Raw genomic sequence first — 19,844 nt, forward strand, 5'->3', positions numbered from 1 at the left:
CACCGTACGCTAGGCGTCGATCTACTTTCGTTTCTTTGCTCTCGCGTCGCTCTTGATCTCGAATCGAAATCGATCGACTCTCCGTACGTATGCACGTATTTGTATCGCTCGTCGTTAAAAATACAAAACGCGCAGATATCCGCGCGAGCGTATTGCCGCTACTAAAAATATTTAACGAACCTCGAGCGGACCGAGCGCTCGGTAGGTACGCGAATATAAATTCGTCTCTCGGATTATTCGATCCTGTCCGTGTCCTTCGATAACGAAGATGGCTTTTTATCTTATCTGGTACGGCTTCGTGGAAGAGACTGGAGATTCGTTTCTCTTTAATTTCGTATTTTCCCGGTCCTGGTTTCCGTCGCTTCCGCGACGATCTACCGGGGTTTGGTCTTCGCGAGGAGTTTAATGCGTTCCGAGGCGATGCTTTTTTTATAGCTCGGCCCGCCTACCGAAACGCACGTATCGCGTGTCCTTTTCCAAGTTCGAGGTTACCGTCACGTTCGACTTTGGCCCCCGATCGATCGCTGGACGTTCAACTCTTTCCGTGTCGCTTTTCGACTCCTTGCGATTTTAAGATCTCCTCAATTTTCTCAACGAGAAACGTTACTAGAGTTCTGCAAACGGTGCGACGTGAGATTTCGCGAACTCGAAGATCGTCTAGATTGAGTTAGCAGGAAACGGGAGATTCCACGAGTCCGCGTATGGTTGCCAAGCGATGGACCGTTGTAACGTCGGTGTTCCGATTATTTTCACCGTTTGCGCATCGAAGGATATTCGTTCGGTCGCTTCGGAGAACACGCGTGGTCGCTTCTTTTACGTCACCCAATTGGACGTTGCTGCCATCTTTGAATGCACATCTCGACGACCACCTCTGCCCTCCCCCTCGATTCGCACCAGCCTCGGCCGATCGTTCCACGCGAATCGCACGTACACGCGTTCTTTCTTTTACGTTCTTTTACGCGTACGTCGCGAGAACAACGGATCCGCGGACTGACACGGAAACAGGTTATGTTAAACTTACGATATAAGTCAATAACTCGTACGAATGCGCGGTACGCACGCGACACCGTAGAATCGAATCGAGCGGTCGATAAAAGTAGGATGCACCCGGATAATGCAACGATTACGTGCTACGACGTACGCGGGAAACAAAAGGGATTCGATAACGTTGAAACGTATTCTTTCGCGGTGATTTTCAATTACGCTTCTACGCTTGAACTTCGAACCATTGCAAATCTACAAACGAGTCGTCAGATCTACACGAAACTTGTTCACCAAACGGTGGTACCATTTTTAAAACGAGGGACCAAATAGCTCCATTTCTTATCGAACGACAGAACTTATTAGGCAAAACCTCTGAATTATCGTACAGTATTTCCAAACGTTCGGAGTAAATTCCGTGCTTATAGATTAACAAACGGACGATTTCGCAGGAAATTGTCACGGTTGGAGTACGGTCCGCTTAAACATCCATGGTACGTAGGTACGTGTACGGTTCTCTGTTGGCCGTTCACTCGGTCCCGTGTGTGCACGTTTACGTCGAAGGAAGAGGTAGATGCGCGCGTATGCCGCTCATGCTTTGATCCGAGGTACAGTTACTCGAAGAGCGCGCGTGCAACTTTAGATCGATGGCGTCACCCAGGCCGTCGCCACCGCCGCGACGATCGGGGACGCCGAACAGCCAACGATCCTCATTGTCTTCCATCGCGAACCGAGACGATTTTCGTTCAACCGCGGCTCCTTCTCGAACGTTTTCAAGTACACCCGCTAGCACCCGATACTTCCAGAATCGCGAAAATATTCTCAACGAGGAGATCGCCGGAACTCTACGCTTCCTCGCGAGTATCGACTTCGATCGTTTCTCGGGGAGATCTCGACGAAACTTTCAGCGGATCTCTGATACAACTTCGAATCTAAGCTATCGCACGATTCTCATCGGGAGAGACGAAATTGGCGGTAGAGGTGTCGATCGTAATTTGTATACACCTGTGTTGTTATCGTTGTTGTTGGATCGTTGCAAATGTTTGACCGAGTAACCGATATTTCACTCCGAACCTTCCCTATTTCGAATACACGTTACGCGAAGGAGGTTTGTAAGCATCGGACTCGGTACTCGATGTTAAATATCATTTTTGCACGAAAAGGATGCTCTCATCCCGAGTAACGTTTCGTTATATAAACACGTGTCGTAATTCGTCGTACACGCAACACATTTACCGTACTTCGTCTATCGAATATCAATCCCACCGACGTCATTTTCAGCCGAATCAACAATCACGATCTCGTATACTTATTTATAATGCGTGAACGCAACTGGGTACGGCTTATGGTCTCACCGATTTATAAACCAATCGTCGAACGATACGCGGCGTATCTGTCGATCGAGAAAGCGACCGTTCTTTGAATACACCAATTCGATCTACAATTGCGTTACGTTGCACAAGAATCGCGGATTCTTTTTATTCGTAAAAGTATAATAAACATCGTTATAGATATTTATAGAAGAGAAATATTGGGTTGTTCGAAAAGGAATTTCATTTTCCAAAATGGAGAATGTATAATTCAACGAAACGTTTATACGCTCTAAAAGAAATCGTGTTTCATTTTCACCAAAAAAAAAAAAAAAAAAAACGACTTTCCGAACAACCGAATATTTTACCGTGTTCGGAAACGTTCAACGTGAATCTTGCACCATGAATTCAGCCGCTGTTCATCCTCCGTTCTGAATTGTTTCGTTCCAGTTGATTTCGTTTTTCTCTTTAACGTTATCGGTAGTCTCGACAACGGTTCTCGTATCTTGGAATCGATTGGACTTGATGTTTACGCAAGGTTTGTACGTAGCGTTCTTTCGTTATCGACCCGATGGAAAACTAATTTAATTGATTTCGACCCCGCAGACGTAACGTGTAAACTACGTAGATTACATTCCCCTTGTTAACATTTCTACACCTTCTGAACGTTTCGATCGGTCTGGTGCTCCGCTCGTGTCATTTTTGTTTCCGTTTCGAATTGCAGCTTTCGTACGAGGAAGAAATCCGGTAAAGATATGACTTTATTTCGAATTCTCGGCAACGTTCTCGTAACAATGGCGACAAGAATCTCCAGAAGAGCGTGCGATCGACCGTTTCCGCAATATCGAATTGTCCGCGGTGATAAAGATTTCCTCTCGTTTGTAATCTCCCGTGACGAGACGGCGGGTTTATTCTAGCTGCTCGCTAACTCTGCCGTTCGCGCGTTTAAATTTGTCACCCTGAATTCTATTTCTTCGTTTCGACGATCGCGGACCAGGACAGCGCGTTGAACGCCCTGCAAACGATAAATGGGCGTCAATACCATTCATCATTTTTTCTATTCGTCCTTTCGATTCAAAGGCCGGGAAAAATATCACGAGACGAACAAAGAGGAACGGGATAGTTATCGTGCTATTGTCGCTCGCCGCGTTACACGAGTGTTGTAAATTCTACGATGTAAAGTTTATCCCGATACACAAGTAAAAATAATGAATAAATTTACATCGATACGACTTGGTATCAACCCCGATGGTACCTTTCGCGACTCACGGATTTTTTTCACTATTTTTTCTTTCGAAAGACTTCCAAAAAAAAAAAAAAAAATTGGAAAAACACTTCGTGAAATCTTCGAGAGCCTCACAGTTTGAAACCGAAGGGACCCGAACAAGTAACCGAAGCTTGGACCGTGCAACGAAGGACCAATCGGGCCCGATGGCATTCCTCGAAACTAACATCAGCCAGCGGCTAACGACGTCCGACACGCCCTAGCGTCATCGTTGTATTCGTTCCAGTAGCGGACAGTGCGCGCGACTAATGTTCCGGTATTTGGGGAAAATTAGCCCGCGCCCGCGTAACGGTGAAACGCGTGCGATACGTAACCGTTAAAGAATCCCCGTTTACGAAGCGCAGGACGTTAAACGAATACCAAGTTCGTCGCGCGCTCGAGATTCGTGCGCGTCGAGACGGTCGGTAATCGTGGTCGTTCCACGAACGAGCAAACGAACGGATAGACGATTTCGTAACGTTTTCGAACTTTGACTGACGTCGGTTACTCGGTCGACGCGATGAAACGAATAAACCGCGTCTAATTGGAGTGGCGACGCACGTTCTTCGATTCGCCGACGACGGTGGTACACGCGTGAAACGTGCGCGGGCATACGCGTTCGTTCACGCGTGGGCACACCGAGTCCCCCTATTTTCATACCGCGTGTCATCTACTCGGACTCGCTCACGTTCGATCGGGTTCGTCTGACCAACGAACGGTTAGTCGATCGTTCAGTCACTCGGTTAGACGGTCACCGAGTTACGTCCGTGCACGCGCGCCAACGATCGTCGTCGTCGTCGTCTCGTATCCTGTACTGTACTGTACTGTACTGTACGCGCTCGATACCAATCGCGACCGATTTCGATTCCTGCACCGATCACGAGTCCCTGGACCGTTCCGCGTTCGCGTTTCACCTTCGTCTCGTCGTTATCCCGGACGTTGTCTTCGTTTCGCTTCGGACGAGTTCGCGAGGTGGCCCCTTCAAAATTTTCGAGAGTCGCGCGTCGAGGATTTACGACTCGCGACGAGTGGAGCAACGAGTTTCACGCTCGAGTGCCCGACGATATTTGCGGTAAATGTACGGAAAGAGTGAACACCGACCCTGACCTCGGCCAGGTAACACCTTCGCGCTCGAAATGTCTCGATATTCGACCGTTTAGCGAGCACCACTCCGAAAGTTTCTACCGGAGAGTCGAAGTCACCTGTTCCGTCGATCGGGTTGTCTTTTGCCGAGAGATCGAGATATATATCTTTGGAGCGATATATCCGTCGGTGTATTTATCGATTTATCGTCGTTCTACTTTTTCGAACACGCGTTGCGAACGAATTACGAACGCGAAGCACTCGGTTCGATCGGTTGGGTGAAAACGAAGGAAAAGAAGTATTCGAGGAAAGGTGTCGATGGATCGAAGACCGTACGAAGACTCGGTTAGGAAGCTTCTTCGCTGTAAGTCTTCCAAGAGTATCGAGAGAGGTAGTTAAAGACAACGTTAAACAGATATTACAAAGGCATTAAGTCGGTGAGTAATAACGCGCGATCGTTTATCGCGTTCGATAACGTACGTACGAATTAGCCGTCGATTATCGATATTCCTTCCAAACAGGAAGTTTTTTCCCTCGGTCTTTTATCGAAATGTGGCATTTCGGGCAACGAGACCTTCGTCGAGGCGGAAATGACGGTTTTGTAAATTTCGCGGTTGCCATGTTTAAGCACGCGTACGATTAATTGTTGAACGTACAACGGATATAACGTAAATAAACGAGAAAGAAACGCGAGTTTAAATCGACTCGATTTTCGTACATTTAAGAAAATAAAAACTTCCCGGTTGACGCGTTCACGTTCGTTGTTCGTCGGACGGTTGATTTATTACAGCCGAACGCGTATACATTTAAATGATGCAAAATAGATAAATTGAAAGTCGTTGTTTCTAGGTCGTTCGGGTTACGCGCGTAGTAGCTTTCATAATTATTCGAACGATAGCGCGTTCTAATGTTACTCCATTGGTATTAAGTATGCGTTTTTGGCCGTTATCGCGTGACGAAACTATCGAACGATGCGAACTTTGCCAAGAGTTTCTTCAAAAATTCGTCGACCATCGAAACACACGATTCGATTCCTACGCGTGTTGTAAATATTAAAGATAGACTTTTTTTTACGAGGAAAGAGTATCATTGTTTTCATTATTTCTCTATTATACTTGTAACGAGAATGCTATAATATTTGTAGCTCAATATACGATAAAATAATTTAATTCGATAAAAATCGATAAATACGTTTCACGAAACGCGTAATTTTAACTTTCTTCCGACCTAACGAGTCTCGAATAATTCACAAGTGGGTCAATTCCTGTTTCACCGTGTTTCTTCGGTACCGAATCTTGGAAACGAAGGAATCGGTGAACGATGAACCAGCGGATAGGTTGGTCGTTAGGCGAGGCAGACTATACCGGGTGATTATAGAAACTGGGCCGAGCTACGATGCTTTGCACCGAAAGGTGTGCGTTTACAAATAAACGGACTCCGTATTTCACGTTATCGTGCTACGAAGAAAGAGCGATTGAAACACGTATTAGAAAGTGCGTGCAAATATCCGGTGACTTTGTACCGAGTGTATCTGGTAAACACGATCAAACTTAAATAAATTCGATTATGCGCCAGATTCGAACGTAAATAAATTCGTTTACGGTGTATTTTACAAAGATGGAAGTTAATCCACGTAAACGAGCGTATTTACTACTTTACTAAAGACTTACTTTTCCAAAAGATTCTAGAGAAACTCCACGAAAAGAAATGCACCCGATTTAATAAGACTGCACCGTATTTTTTTTTCTTCAAAAGATGCACCTGCAGGGTTTTCGTGGATTCGTGCCGTACACTTCCGTTGAAATCGATTCTTTCGGTCGTCTCGCGTGCAACGGTATTGAAAATAAGGGACGAATATCGAAGAACGATTACCGTGGAAAATATTTAAAGGTACGTTCGAGAAACCGAGGACACGACTCTGTAGACGATCGACCCTTGCATCGAAGGAATGCTGTCCAACTTGAAATACGTTTCGCGCCGAGAAATCTCGTAAATATTTGCTCTTCGATGTTCTCGTACGGTGTTCGACGAGTGGGAACGATTTTTATTAAAAATAAAAAAGAAGAAAAAAAAAATATGCCAGCGTTAACGCAGTTGCGTCAAAGTTTCGCGTAAATTCTGTCGAAAAAGAGGCACGGAGGAGAACGGTCCAGTTTCTCGAATCAGGTTGCACGGTGTACACGGCATGTGGTCGTACGCTTTCGGTGACGTAATCTGTCGCGGGTGCGAAGGTCACGCCGATGTAGCAGGATTTAATAAAGAGTCAAGGATAATAATTAGTTATTTATACGCGCGGGCTTGGGGGTAAAACGATCGTGATTCTTCGAGGGGAATTTGCGACGTCGACGTTACTTTCCTGGAGTGTTGCTCGTTAACGCGGTGATCTCTGACCACGCTCGATAAAGATTTACCGACTCTGGTAATCGTTACGGTTATTGGACTTTTGCTCGCTCGAAACGAGCGAGCTTCTCGCGAAGGGACAATTCATCGGTTCGACCGAAGCCGAGTAAAAATACCCGTAGTCGATGTGGGTCGTACAATTAAATCCGAGTGTTTATGCGCGTCGCGTCCCACATAAGCATCGTTCGTCGTGAAATCTAATTGTCGCGAGCGAAAATCTTGCGTCGGTGTACGAATCGTAACGGTGTATATAAAAAGTGGTTCTTACCAAGCAGGTCCGAGACGTAACGGACCTTGACGTTTTAATTCGAGGACACGAGGAAACACTCGTAGGTGTGACTTCGCGTCATCGAGCGTCCCCGTGCGCTTCTCGCGCCGATTCTTTTATCTTCGCTTTATCGTCGCATTATCTTCGCTTTATCTTCTCGCGGCGAGTATCATCGATTCCCTCGATTCGCGCGATCTGTCGCTCGTACGAGGAGCGGGAGTCTCGCTCGTGAAATCGAGAGAAACCTAGGGAAATATTAAGGTGAACGTTCTCGGTGAGATCGGCCGATCGTTCGATCGATCGCTCGAGTCCGTACTTCCGATACTTTCTAGGAAGCACAGTTTTCGATCGACGCCGATGCTGTAATCGCTGGCTCGCTCGCTCGGATCGGTAACACCGGTAACGTTACGCAAGTTCGCTCGATCGGCTCTGGAAATCTCACCGCGGGATCGTACGCGAGTAGCGGGACCGTGAAATTATGCTCCCTAAAAGAAACATTGTCGCGTAATAAAGGTTCGTGAATCGCGGTCGATACTCGATGCGCGCGTGCACGTGTGCCCGAGTGTGTTCGAGTCGCGGCAGGCACCGACCACGAGCCGAGGGACTCGAGGAGGAAGCGACAACTTGGCAGCAATTATCGATGTACGATTCGGAGCTGTTCAAGACCGCGTGGACGAAGATAGGGCAGATGTGCAGCTACATTACCTGCGCCAAGTCTTATCTTTCAGGTTAGTTCGACGAATGAGTCATTTTCGTGCGCAATCGTAACGGGTCCGATCGTTCGATTCGATGGTAAACCGTATTCGGAAACACGTTGCCTCGATTCTACCACCGGACCGGAGTGGAACGAACATAATTTAAACCCGGGTTTTAACCGCGCGAATAAATTGGATTTAAATAATCGATCCCGGTTGCGCCTTGTGCAAACTCCACGGAAATCGTCCCGCGAATTATATTCATCCTGGCTCACGGATTTATCTCGTTACGTTTCTCGGGAAGAAGAAGAAGAAGACGAAAAATTAACACAGAAACTCGTAGCGTACCTTCGATGAACGTACTATCGTTGACCGTCTCGATGTTATCTGTAAATTACACGTAAAGGATATCATCGAGCACGATATTCGTCGTTTTTGAATGTAAATTAACGGAAGCGATTACACGGTAAAATGAATCACGAGATCTGTAACTCGAACCAGATTTGAATACGTCCTCCTGAACGGTCTAGGCGGTACGTTAAAGTTGAAGAGTTCCAGTAATATTATAATTGGCACTTGATCCGACTATTAATCATTTTAAACAAGTATGTAGGATCGGTTATTAATCTCCGGCCGACGGTACGCTTAAATTAAACAATCTCGGTACAGAGTTATAATTGTAATTTAGACGAGATACCGGATAACCCATTTTACAAGCACCGGTACGAATGATCGTCGAAACGAAATCTTTTCGCGTTAACGTTAATACGGTGATTCGAAAAATCGAAGCGAGGAGTATTGCGGATTCTGGTTCCTTTTTCTTATTTATTTCATAGAGCGTCCGAATTCGTTGATACGTTGTTACTTGCATTCTTTCTTAGAAATCTTGATAGACTCTCCGCGGACAAAATGATTTACCACGTTGTCGATGAAATCTTTAAATAGTCCAAGACGAAACCCTCGTGAAATACCAGCCGAAGCCATAGATGGAGCAGATCGTAGGTTTTGCATTTTTACCATTTATGCACAATCGGTTCAATACAGCCGTCCAACCGATTAAACGATCCGCTACTGAATCCCGATAGGGCAAGTTTGGAAAGTAAATCCGAACGATCAACCGTATCAAATATTTTCTCAAAGTCCATAAATACGGTACCAACCTCGGTATTACTTTCTAAAACCTTAGATATATAACGGCAGTAAATAAATAGATTAGTTATGGTAGCTCGTGCAGGCACGATAACACGTTATACGTTGCAGGTTACATATAAGATTAGGTAACGAGATATTATATACGGGCTGTTCCAAAATGTGTGACACATCGTCGCGTCTCGAAGAGAACTTTTCAAATATCGTATTGTGCAAGTTTTTATCGTAAAACGTTACGAGGTATCTACATTCATATTTGACGATCGCTTCCTTTGAATCGCTAAAAATTCCGAAATTTTACCAATTCCAACACGTGATAGGTTGCTCGATAAATTTCATCGTTCGATAAGAAATGGAGCTATTAGGTTCGTCGTTATATTTTTCTAAAAATATTGGGTCGTTCGGAAAGTCATTTCGTTTTCCAAAACGGAGAATATATAATATAATAAAATGTTTATACGCTCTAAAAAAAATAGTGTTTCATTTTCGCAAAAAAAAAAAAAAAGAAAAACGAAATGACTTTCCGAACAACCTAATAATACTACCGCTCGATGAACACGCGCAAAGTTTCGCGTAGATCCGTCGATTTCTTCGTATATTTCCAGTTGTTCAAAGTCCAAGTGTCGTAGTACGTTTTTGCAACGAGAGAAACGACAAAACTCGTCGAACAATCCGGTATATCCTCCAATCGTAGTTTATCGATCGTAGGTGAAAAAGTTGGATCTTTTAAAACCCGTATCGCGAAATACAATCTCGAGTGATTCGCCTCGTACGGGTTACATCTTTCGTTTTGCGACACGCTGTATTAACCCGCTGGAAAAGTGCATCGTTCGATACCAGCTTGAATTTACAGCGAGCGCTCGCAACGAAATAACGTGGAAACGAAACGCTGTTCGCTAGACGGATGTACTTTCACTTTCCAACACCGAAGCCATCCATTGCGTGTTTAATCTATTCAAATGTACGTCGTTGTCGCGCACGCGCGTTTTTCATATGCCGTGCACACGCGAACGATTGCGAATTGTTCGCGGTAATATACGTTTCGATAATATTGTACTTTCGGCGTTTCCGCTCGGTATTGTTTCTCCGTTGCGAGATACGTTCTTTCGATCTCGTCGCGACACGCTTCGAGATGTTCCTCTTCTACTAGGTTCTCGTAATCGTTGGATAAACTTTCGTAGCATCGCAGCCTCGAGTCTCGAACGGACAGTATTCTTTCGTAGATCGAAATCTCGAACGAACAGAAAGAACAGAATTTTTTACACGGTATCCGTCGAATAGAAATTAGTATTCGAATTACAGAACGATGTTGTATCTCGCGAAAATGGAATTGTTTTTGTTCGAAATGAAGTTGACGATCGCCGTCTCGAATACGATACTGTGCTCGCGATTCGAGGTAAGAAGAGACACCGCTGTGTTATTGTTTCACCACCGATAGAAGAAACTTCATTTATCCGCGATTCGGTTTTTCCGTTACACGATATGCAGACCGATCTATAATTCAAGCGCGCTGTTATCGTTCGGCGTAGCTTTTCCTACGAAACGTTCTCTTCCTGCCTGGCAGCGTGCCCTAGCTCTCGAGGAAGGGAGGAGGGTTGCTGGATTCTCGAACGGCCCCGGAGAAACGAAATTCAGGACGAGGTCAGGTCGCGTACGAAATCCTCGTAATTATACCGAAAGCATTCTCCCGGATATAAATCCGCGGTCGATCATTACGACCATTATTATTAATATTATCAAGATACCAGTGTTATTAAGATACGATTCACCGTACGTCGTAACGCAAGGTAACAATATTTTAACGTCGAATACTTGAAAAAAAAAAAAAAATAGAAATCGGTACCGATCGAAAGATATCCAACGAATATTTCTTTCTTTTGTTCTCGTTCGCGGATAGCGATCGCATTTATTGAAAACGGCGTTGTCGCAATCCGTTCGTTCGACTATCGCTCGTTGCAAATCTCTATTTTCAGAGCGTGAAGTTCCAAGTGAAATCTTTCGAATTTTGAAACACCGGCGTTTGAAAAAAAAAGAATCGGAAAAACTTTTACAATTTAGAGGGGTCTTTCGCACGATTACGCATCGATACTTGGCGAGAAATCCAATTAAAGTTTGCAATTGCGAGAAAACGCGACCGATGTACGACAGTATCCGTGTTTTAGTTTGCACGGCAGTCTGTCAGCGGATATCGTACATTCTATCGATCGAGTGGTATCATATCGGCTCGTAACGTTAATTAAGTAGATTAAGAAACTATTCCAACGCGTTTTCCATTTACTCGCGATGAAATACGCGCGCGTATTCGAATCGCGAATTCTTCCTCGAATCGAACGTGTACGAAGTGTCTGCGTAAACATTGGCTCATTTTTCTCCGAACCCTCCACTTTCGTCCAGGGATTTGGAAAGGAAATATTGCACCCATACGGCGCATCGTTCGAGAACAGGATCCGGCGCGGTCTAATTCCAGGCTTCCCGACTTTTATCTTTCGAACCTTTACCGAAACGTGGATCAAAGTGAAAGTAAATATACCAACGAGTTGTGTATTTTTTTCCTCTACAATTTATATTTTTCAGACTACTCCAAACTCAGTACGGTCGCGTTTCGTCTATTTCAAGAGCAAACGTTCGCCACGAGCCATTATCGTCAAACCGATAACTTCAAGTTATTAAGAATCGTACACTTCGTTCGTTAAATAGACACCATTTAAGAATCAATGTACCCGGAGTAACGATCTCGATAAAAAAAGACATTCCGTGCGTTCGAGACACAATTCGATCGTGCAATTCCGATTTGAATTTTCATCGAACGTTTCATTTATTCTACACTTGTGGCTCGAAATTTGTATTCGGACAACAACTTCGTCCATCATTGTTCGAGGGTTATACTCGTCCGTGAAACTCACCGTAGATAAGAATCGTACCGAAATACGTGGAAAAAAACGATCGGTCGAAAGTCGTTGGTTACGTAAATTGAAATATTTTCAAAGACCACTTTACCCTTCGCATCTTTTTTCCTTCTTTTTTTAAATCAATGTCCTCGTTTCGGCCGGAGCTGCCCTCCTCCTTCGGAAAAGCGTGACCTGCTTTTCGTCGATACACTCCACGCTGCAAGGTTTTTAAGAACAATTCGACGTGCGAATTACTCGCGCACGAATCGAAAATACGCGCGTTTCGATCGAAGAGAGGAAGTCACCCCCAGTGTCCGTCGATAGATCGAAGTTTGCGTTACCTGGCTGCGCACATTCCGACGAATCGTTGTTTATGTCGTTCGCTCGCTCGCTCGCTCTCTCGCTCTCTCGCGCCTGTGGTACCGGAAATCTGAAACAAAGAGACACGATCGAGCAACAATGGTTCTCCTTCCCTCTTGTTTTCCCTACCCTTTCTCCACTCTTCCTGGATACATTTTTGAGCGTGTAGGCGCAGGCTCGTGGCCGCGCGCGCGCTCTTCGTCTGCCCCTTTGTCTCTTCCGTGGGTCCGCATCTCCCAGCCTCTCGAATCTAGGCTGTTACCGTGGCAACACAGGTACGAAATAGAGGAAGATACTACTATCCCGGAGATACAGACAGCGATAGACTTAATCCACGCACCGACACGGAGAACAAGGGCACTTTGCGTTCCTTACGAACTCGGAATTATCTTCTTTAACTCTTTAAATCTTTCACCGAGCGTAGCCACGATCGCTGCGAGAATCGTAACGATAATTCGTCGATATTGCACGCGAAGTTGACTTGAAAATGGAATTCTTCGTTGGAAAACGAAAACGGTGCGCAGAAGTAGAGATAAGTGTACATACGACACGAAGGCAAAGTACAGTTACACGTTGACGTTAACCTTGCGTCGAAAACGATGCGATAAGAGTACGTCGTAGGAAAGGGAAGGGAAAAGTTTAAACGTAAAGGTTAACGATTTATAGTTACGAAAGAAAATTACAATTCTATCGGTATAGAAAAGTCTAGTAACAAAGAAACAGAGAAATGAACAAATTACGTAAACGCGTGCTTATATTTCGTATTAAAAATACAGTCGTTATTTTACTTTCTTCGTATCGAACATACAATACTCGATGTGTACAAATGTACCTACAAATTACCGTGCATTATCGACCATTGTGTATCGGAGTTGTATCAACGTCCGTTATGCGCACAAATCGTACAACCCCCTAGTGTATTTAAAACAAATTGTTCTTAATCGCCTTACCAAACCACCGTTTACCCGCTACACACGGAATAATCTTTTTCTTTTATGCGCGGTAAGTTTCCTCGTGCAATATTTTACGACGATGATTCTACCGCTGGTACGGTGGATACGATCAATATCGGATGTGTATATTTCTTCGAGTTTTTCATTATTCCGTTAGTGAATTATTTCCCCGATGAACAGTAACGGCGAATAATTCGGTTCGTTACAATTTCATACAATACCTACCAACGAGTTCGGAATCATCCTACCGGAGAATGTAGAAGTAATTTTTTTTTAAATTTTCAGCGATTGTCTCGCGCTAATTTACGAATCGTTCCCAAAGAGCGTTGCGTCGAAATTATCTACCCTCGTTTGCACACTTTATCGCGAACGAGGAATAAGAAACGACGCTACGTAACACGTTCACGAGACGTGTAACTCGTTTGCGCGTAAATTTGAAAAATACGTTATCGTAACAGTTCACGGATGGTTGTTCGAAATCGTAAGGGTCGAGTCGCGAAGTTGTCAAGTTTCTCATCCCGTTGCGACTATTCTCAATTTTCGCTTCTAAACGTCCTTCTCCTACGAAAAACGAAGATAGAGAGTATCGTTTTCGGTAGCTACATACGCGAGACCCGAATCGTCGCAGAAGCTGAGTACCTATATAAAATAACGTCCCAGTTCGTCTCAACGAGGCTTAAGCTAATAGATTCTGGGCAAAAAGACGGTAAATAGAACTTGATTTTTCCTCGAACCCGTCGCTAGAAGTAGGGCAAGGTGGCGGTGTCTCCTTTTCCATCCCTTGTCTCGTTCGACCACTCCGTGCTCTCTTTTTTTGCTCTCGTCGTCGATCAGATGTTCGAAAAATCAATAAAACACCCTTCGTTCTCTACGAGCGTTCGACTCTCTCGTTCCTCGGTATCGTTCGCGGTATCCTTGTTCCGTCTGTTTCTTTTTTTTTTTCGCACTCCCGTCGAGGCTCCTCCACGGAATGCGAGAATAAAATGGTAGAAAGGAGACGCCACCGAACCAACGAAAGCATCGCGCCGTTTATGTACACGCAGCGAAAACGCTGCGAACAGTTACCGAACACTGCACAGCTGATCGCGCGAATTATTTAGGTTGGGTTATTTGGGTTAGGATAATAACACCGTGTAACTGTATCTCGTCTTTGCGCCATTAACGTACACGTAACCGTCTTTGCTTCTGTGTATTATTTTTATACTTTTAATTACACAAGGAAGAAAATTATCGTAATGTGAAAAAATTTGTAATTTTGTTTCCAAGAACGTTTCAAGACACTCTAATTATGTTTCGACTATTAAAACTACTTTTGCGCAAAAACTGAACAACGAGACTAATTGCGCGACAATTATTCTTTTACTTTCGATCTACGAGGAAAAAAATTATCGCGAAGAAATTTCTAATTTTATTTTCAAGAGAATACACCTTTCGAGACACTCTAGCCGCGTTGTTTCGACCTCCAAAACCACGTTCGCGTAAAAATTGAAAGACACGCGCGCGGAACTGAACGTTCCGGCGGCATTGGTACGTTAAATAGCAACGAGACGAGTTGCACGACAATTAAACACGACGCGAAACGCGCTAGCGACTGTTCTAAAGGCCAACTTTTTTTTATCTCGCCCAATGTCCGCTACGCGTTACGGTTCTTCGATTCGATGTCTAAACGCGAGGTACTCGTTGCGCGGTCGCGGCTTATCGAAAATCTCGTACGTGGGAAAGTTGGTCGAGCAACGTCGGTGGGAGTTGTTGTTGTTCGCTTTTAACGCGCGTATTTTATTTCGAACGATATTATTATACCCGTTTACAACGAATTCGTGGAAGAAGCGGAATTTAATTACAATTAACGAGAGAAGCAGTTATCCGGCGCTACGGGAGGTTGATCGCGTGTCGCGGGTTCGGTAAGAGTATCGCCTGGTTACGGTGTACCGAACCGATTGTTTCGCAGATCCCGTATACTTTTATTCGCGCGAACAGTGGGAAAGATGTCGAGAGGGACGCGGATCGTTTCAATGCCTCCCAGGCCATTGCCACAGTTCTTCGTTCTTATAATAGGATTATTGTACGAATTATCTTATTTTCCTCCGTACGTTGTATCGGCCGTAGCTTCCTATTTTTAACCAATTCTTTTACCCTTCGCGGCGACTCGTTCCGCTTATCGTTACATGTGCTCTTTTTTTGGTCTGTTTCAGGTTAGTATCGTGGTTCGCGTTAATTCTATCGAAGAGAATGGACGTTTCCCCGTCGACGCGTTCGATACGTTTCAGAGTTCGGAGAATCTTGTAATATCAAAGACCCGCTCCTCGATCGAACGGTAAGAGAAAGCGTCGAACGAACGCGAGCGTAACAGGGCCACCGACGCAACGATTTTTCGACAAATAATTTCGTACGTGTATCCTCGACGCGATTGCGCACCACCGAGATAATTCTAACGTCGTTTCGAACAACGATCGCGATAGTTGCGACGCGAACCTTTCGAATGGCGTTGTAACGCCATCGTTACGATAAATCGTTGCGTCTGTGGCTCCTACGGACCCGAAACGGTGCAACGGCAAACATACCGAAAGCTGCGCGGAATGTACGCGCGATTTTCGATTTTCCGAGCGAACCTCGTAGCAACGAGCGAGTTGCAAAGCGGCCGTTAAACGTCCACGGTGAATTGAATCTACGCGGAAGGCACGATCGAACGGAGCAATATCACGAACGAGAGCTACGTTCTCGGCTTACGTAACGTTACATAAAACCCTCCGTACCGAATAATTTCATCGCGTTTCGATCTAGGTCGATCCCCTTTGGATCCCGTTCGAAATTAGTCGGGAAAAGTTCGCAAAGAGTGCGCAAAGAAAACATCGGTTGCGCAACGTCCGTCTACTCGACGCGATTGTCCACGGTCGTGTCCTACGCGTCGAATTCGTTTCCGCGAATCAATTACTTGGCGCAGTTCGCGTTCGACCTCGAACCTCGAACCTCGAACCTCGAACCTCGCCCCGCCACGCGCACCACGCGCCCTATTACCTGGAAGCTACCGAAGATTCGTTCGTTCCTCGACTACCGATTGGAAACCGGGAGCCAAGTTTTGGCAATTTTCGCGTCTCGCGATCCCCGAGGTAGAGGAACGCGTTGGTCGTTAACCGACCGAATAATCCGCTCGGGAACTCGTCATCACCGAGAGGTGCGAAGTAATATCGGGGTAGCGTTTCGCGATGTTTCGAGGAACGTGCGTTGAAAACGATCGAGCCACTTAGCTCCGTTCCCGGAAGGTTCGAGTAACCAACCGACGTACGCTCGTAGTTGGAGTACTTTTTTTTCGCAAAGACCGGTAATCGATTCGTACATAGAAACCTGCTCGCTAATAGAGCGATAATTAGACGATGTTCCTTAGCCAGAAGACAGGGTAAAATAGACTCGAGTATGTAGGTTAAACCACAAAGTGGTAGAACAACCGAGTCACAGTGGGCAAGCGGGGAACGAACCGACGACCAAGCGGAGCCGAGCGAGCCAGCGAGCAGCTGACGCGGCGAAATCAATATTCCCACGTGTAGCAGAGGTAGACGGTGTAGATAGAGGGCAACGTGAGCGCCGCGCCGCGCCGCGCCACGCCGCGCCGCGCCACGCCGCGCCACGCCGCGCCGCGCCATTGCGTTTCGGCTCGCAAACGACCACGCAGGTATTTCACGACCGTCCAAGACGCGCGCAACGCGTCCCGTGCCAAAGAGAAAGTACCGTTTGCTCGCGTTTGCTCTCGCAAATTGTTCGTTCGCGGTTGGTTCCTTTTCACGGTACGATTTCGAGCTTGCGGCTCGATCGTTTCGAGACGTTCCGAGCTAAATCGGACACCGTACGTACCAACGCGTTACGGATCGCTCTCGAGTTTCACGAATTTCGATAATCGGGCATTTCGCGGCCGTTCCAAATACACCCGCTACGTACTCTTCGATAAGTTATCAGGTTATTCGGGAAGTCGGTTCGTGTTTCCAAGATGGAGAGTATATAGTTCAATGAAATGTTTGTACGCTCTGAAAAAATCGTGTTTCATTTTCACCAAAGAAAAAAACGAAATGACTTTCCGAACAATACCATCGTCGAGTCACTCGTGAACTCGACTTGGCGCGGAACACAAACCTTTCGCGTTACGTTGGGTAAAAGTAATCGACGTACGTAAAATTTGCAATCAAAGAAGAAAATCAAACTTTTACGAAGGGTACTCGATCCACGGGTGGTAATCAAGCCGCGATCGCGGCGAAGCTCGCGGACTCGCATAGCGATATTGGATTATCGAGATCCGGCTGGTAATGCCCTCGGTCGGCTTGCACGCCGCTTCCGTGACGTCAAGCTGGACGAACGCTTCGAACTCGGTTTCTCGTATGATTCACGGCTCCGAAACGGTGAATTTAGTTCCTAGACGCACGGGAACAATGCTTTCTTGCGAAGCGACGTAGTATCGGCCGAAAGCGGTACACGTACAGGCAGATTACGCCGCGTGCATAGGCGTTGCGATAACAACGTATTACGAGACGCGCGAAAGGATCGTTTTCCCCGATATTTGAATTTCGCGAGGCGACGATACGATCGATACGATACTCGTCGTCGATCGTTGCGCCCATCGTGTAAAAAGAACCGTGGCAATCGCGGCTGGCGATCATTTTTTTCCCGCCGATTCGTCGAACAAAGACCCAGCTCGCGTTTTATCGAACGTGCCACGTTACCGATCCGTTGCGTCGCGGGTAACGCGTTTTCCTCGTAAACACGACGATGGTACAACGACGGGAAGTTTAATCCGTATGGTTTCTCGGCGGACTTCTCGTGTTTTATTTGTTACGACGTTGCATTGTCCGTACGGGGATAAAGATGCGCGAAGTCGTAAAAATGCGCAAGTACTTTAACACTTCGCAGCGATTGGAGGAAAGATTCGACGAGAGAACGGTCGGCGTAAAAATAGTTCGAGCGGTTCGAAGGAAATATCGAGCACAGTTCGGTGGATTACTCGCGGACGTTTTTCGGGCGGAGACAGTTTTCACGGAACTCGCGAAAATATCACCAGCACTCGCCGAGAAGAAAAATGTACCCGTTTCTGTTGCGCGACAACGTTCGACCTCGCGTTGATCCTACGATCCAACTGATAAAAAATGTCCAACGAGAAGTCCAGACTCCGTGACTACCGCTCGTTGTAGCTCGCGACGAATTTTCCAGCGAATTTTCTATTGTTAATTCAAACGTTAATGCATCGATCCGCGAATAAGACACGAGACTCTTGCGTTGCTGGACCCTTCGAGCTAGTGGAACGTTGCGTTTAAGTCCTTCGAACGCAAATTGGAGTTCAACGTGTAAAAGGAAATACTTCACGACGAACGGACAAAAATTTCAGCGTCCAATTTCCGATGACTTCTGGAAATATCGTTCTCGAGTTTCTCGCGTACGCTTTTGGCTCGAGATATCTACGAAGAAGTCGCGCGAAATCGGTGGCTAATCGGGAACCGTAAATTTCGAGACGTAGAATCGAGATCCTTGCCAAAAATTACCCCGACGGCATCCGTGAAATCGTAACCGTACGTACACGGTTCGCTCGCTGGTCGAAAAAAAGCTTTTCGTCGCTTGGTTGGGAGAATCGGATAGGATCGGTGGCGTTCGAGCGGTGCATCGGGTGAATAGGTTCGAGCGCGGCCAGTACCGCCACGTGAGCTCAACGTGGAGCTTCCAGAGGACGCTCCCTTCGCGGAGACGCGTTGGTAAACGGTTTCGAGGGATGACGCGGTGGTGGTGCTGGCTCAGGAACGCGTGACCGAGCCGACCGGCTGGGCCTCAGTGGCTCCCGAGGGGAGGAACGAAGAGGGCAGCCGCGCAGGCGGACGACCGCGATCAGGTGACTACGACGAGTCGCGCACTTTCGGCCTCCTTCCCTCCCTCGGCCTCTCGGCGATCTCGCCGCGCCGCGCCGCGCCGCGCCGCGCCGCGCCGCGCCACACCGCTCCACACCGCTCCACACCGCTCTACACCGCGCAGCGAGGAGCACACTGTGAGAAGAGTCGAGGGAAAGAGACCAACCGGGAGTGAGTCGCCGGCTGGCACTCGTGCGACGTGTTTCGTTTCGTTTCGTTTCGTCTCGTCCCGTCTCGTTTCGTCCCGTCTCTTCTCGTCTCTTCTCGTCTCGTCTCGTCTCGTCTAGTTTCGTGCCGCCGCACACGTCGTGTTCGGACGACGGGAAGAACGAACCACGGAATATCTTCCAGTGAGCACTCGTTTCGTCGATCGGCGATCATCGAGGGAAATTGACGGAAAAGTGTGGTTTCTCGGTCGATGCGTTCTCCTCGAGGTTCCAGCGTGTGCGTGGCTCGCGGTCCTGTCGAGAACCGCTAAAATTGGATATTCGCAGCTGACCGAGTGCAAAGACGTGCCGAACGATGCGCAGTCGCGCGAAAACGTCTCATCGACGATAACGACGAAGGTACACGTTCGTTCGAGATTCTCTTACGATTCCAGATACCCTGTGTCGCTC

General features: G+C 46.5%; 3 protein-coding genes across 12 annotated transcripts in view; 2 read left to right on the top strand and 1 right to left on the bottom strand.

The window, feature by feature from the left end:
* Window positions 1-19,844, top strand: part of Trc (Serine/threonine-protein kinase tricornered) — a 91,977-nt gene that overhangs the window by 45,597 nt on the left and 26,536 nt on the right. For 2 of the 8 annotated variants that reach the window (XM_076323116.1, XM_076323114.1), the window contains exon 1: window positions 19,360-19,793. The exons of 4 other annotated variants lie outside the window; for them this stretch is intronic. Coding sequence is in view for 1 of the 4 variants with exons in the window: in XM_076323112.1 (XP_076179227.1) it covers window positions 7,820-8,034 (215 nt within the window). In the remaining 3 variants the exon portion in view is untranslated. Of the gene's footprint in view, window positions 1-7,819; window positions 8,035-15,585; window positions 15,666-19,359; window positions 19,794-19,844 lie in introns of those variants that run through there. 2 more of the 8 variants (XM_076323112.1, XM_076323117.1) reach the window with 2 other exon arrangements.
* On the top strand, window positions 137-7,848 carry LOC143152715 (uncharacterized). Of its 2 annotated transcripts, none has more exons than XM_076323120.1 (2): window positions 137-3,811; window positions 7,639-7,848. In XM_076323120.1, exon 1 carries the CDS (start codon window positions 850-852, stop codon window positions 1,312-1,314), a length of 465 nt encoding a protein of 154 aa, XP_076179235.1. In that variant the 5' UTR covers window positions 137-849; the 3' UTR covers window positions 1,315-3,811; window positions 7,639-7,848. Both variants share the same exon structure in this region, with proteins under 2 accessions (XP_076179235.1, XP_076179236.1).
* On the bottom strand, window positions 9,822-12,879 carry LOC143152716 (uncharacterized). 2 transcript variants are annotated; one of them, XM_076323123.1, is made up of 3 exons: window positions 12,528-12,879; window positions 12,380-12,468; window positions 9,822-12,255 (listed from the first exon to the last, which is right to left on the bottom strand). In XM_076323123.1, exons 1-3 carry the CDS (start codon window positions 12,629-12,631, stop codon window positions 12,179-12,181), a joined length of 270 nt encoding a protein of 89 aa, XP_076179238.1. In that variant the 5' UTR covers window positions 12,632-12,879; the 3' UTR covers window positions 9,822-12,178. The 2 variants fall into 2 exon arrangements, with proteins under 2 accessions (XP_076179238.1, XP_076179237.1); XM_076323122.1 differs by having other exon boundaries at window positions 12,174-12,468.

The sequence above is a fragment of the Ptiloglossa arizonensis genome, chromosome 11, assembly GCF_051014685.1.
Source record: "Ptiloglossa arizonensis isolate GNS036 chromosome 11, iyPtiAriz1_principal, whole genome shotgun sequence".
NCBI lineage: Eukaryota > Metazoa > Arthropoda > Insecta > Hymenoptera > Colletidae > Ptiloglossa > Ptiloglossa arizonensis.

Coding starts and splice junctions, on each gene's coding strand:
- LOC143152716 (XM_076323122.1), bottom strand. CDS start 12,631: ATGCGGACCCACGGAAGAGACAAAGGGGCAGACGAAGAGCGCGCGCGC. Junction 12,469..12,527: donor CCAGGAAGAGTGGAGAAAGG/GTAGGGAAAACA, acceptor TCTTTGTTTCAG/ATTTCCGGTACCACAGGCGC.
- LOC143152715 (XM_076323120.1), top strand. CDS start 850: ATGCACATCTCGACGACCACCTCTGCCCTCCCCCTCGATTCGCACCAG.